Genomic DNA, 1,765 nt, shown 5'->3' with positions numbered 1-1,765 from the left:
TTATAATTAGGAGACGCATTATCTTTGAAGAGTTGGAGAGTTGAGACCAATTCCCTCATTGGACTTTGGCCTATAGAACTTTTGATGTCCAAAGCAGGACCAGTATCTCACTGGTCACTGGACATGACCACCTCGACGGACCAGACTCTGGACTCCATTTCTATGTGGGCTTTAGTTGAGACCACTGATGTTGGTTAATATTTTCTGGTTATAGTAGCATTATTACTTTTTACTGATTTGCAGCTCATGAAGCACTTTTTCACTCTCTGTTTTTGATATGGTTAGGAAAAAATATATCTATACATAACATACTTGGTTAAAATAAGGAAAATATTCATAGATATCAATGCCTGTTCACCTCTTAAATTTAAGAAACAAGTAAATAAAACCTATTGGATCCACTTTTCCGTGAGTGACAACACCTTCTGGCACTCTTCAATGTCACTTCCCACTTTTGAGTATCATTATGAATGGATCAAATTTATAGATATAAACTTGTTGTAATGAATCATTATTTTCACTTTTGCTGTTTTTGTTATTGCAATATCCTGTTCCAGTTGTGCAGTAGTGTGATGGAAAAAGCAGTAAACTTAAGGAAGACCATTTTGGACAGAATTCTCGACACAAGTGAATCATAGAAATATGCCATATGAAAAGGCAAAGGAAAGGAGAAGAAAAATGCCAAACACACTAAGTTTAATGCTTAAAGTTTATTTTTGAGAAAGAAATAAGAAAAGGTAGAAGGTACAAAGAGTAAACCCTTTTCCAGGTTATCAAGCGGAGTCACGCGTTGCTCTGAGTCTCAATCCACAAGCTCAGCGACGACAGCAGAGCCTGTATGCGGAGCCTTTACCGTCTATACAGTTCCCAGAGTGGCGCTCACCCCAATTGCAGATCCAGGCACGTCTGCAGGTGCAGGAGGCTATTCCTGTAAGGGCTACAGAAGGAAGAGGAGGGTCAGCAAAGGGGAAGGAAGGAGGGAGGTAAGATAGAGCCAGCCTCATGGAGATATACTAAGAGGCGATGTGTGTACTTACAATAGATAATACCAGTCATGTTCGTGTGGAAAGAATTCATCTTTTTGGTAATAATTCACATGAAGTCTTACTGGCTTTGTTGGTAACAGAGGATCACAGTTTTTTTCTGATCCTAGTCTATTATGTTCATGCTTATTTCATGTCCTCCATAACCACCCACCTCTCAACTCAGGGTTACCTACTCCTCACCCCACCTCCTCCACACACCCAGTTTGAGCCTGGCCTCCACATACTGAGGCCCTTGTAACAGCCTTTTAGTCTCTGCTGATGAGGCTGTTGTGTTGCACATGCCCAAGTTGGACTCAAACCCTTTGGTGCTCAAAGAGTCCTTGAAGAGCCTCTCAATCCAAAAATCTCCAAGTTCTAATGATTTCCTGGCTAGTTTGTGGTGCATTGGGACTGCAGACCCCCATAGTAAGCTGTCTGATGTCTCACATCTTGAAGCCTCTCGAGCAGAGCGTTCATCCCCTGCAAAGGAGATGGTTATGTCCTGGGCCTCGGCCCCAGGCTGGTCCTGGGCAGGAACCTGGTCAGCTGTCTCTTCAAGACTCTGAGTCTGGACCTGGAGGGCCAAGAGGAGAAGTGCAGCAAGGAGGGCAAGGGTCTTCATGGCTGTGAGTCACGTAGAGGTCGGGGTCTGGATGGGACAGCAGGAGTCTGAATGAGTGGGGAGCACAGAGCCACCTGTATTTATAGGTCTTAGAGGAGGAGGCTCAGAGACATACAGC

At 43.9% G+C, this 1,765-nt stretch overlaps 1 protein-coding gene across 1 annotated transcript; it reads right to left on the bottom strand.

Moving 5' to 3' along the window:
* Positions 1–815: 815 nt before the first annotated feature.
* Positions 816–1,647, bottom strand: LOC124234497 (alpha-defensin 1). The gene is made up of 2 exons (XM_046651846.1): positions 1,473–1,647; positions 816–937 (listed from the first exon to the last, which is right to left on the bottom strand). The coding sequence occupies exons 1-2, from the start codon at positions 1,645–1,647 to the stop codon at positions 816–818; spliced, it is 297 nt and encodes a 98-aa protein (XP_046507802.1).
* Positions 1,648–1,765: the final 118 nt, after the last annotated feature.

This window comes from Equus quagga, unplaced genomic scaffold (genome assembly GCF_021613505.1).
Source record: "Equus quagga isolate Etosha38 unplaced genomic scaffold, UCLA_HA_Equagga_1.0 81211_RagTag, whole genome shotgun sequence".
Classification (NCBI taxonomy): Eukaryota; Metazoa; Chordata; class Mammalia; order Perissodactyla; family Equidae; genus Equus; species Equus quagga.
The sequence above is the reverse complement of the archived record's forward strand: the minus strand, read 5'-3'. Positions and strand labels throughout refer to the sequence as shown.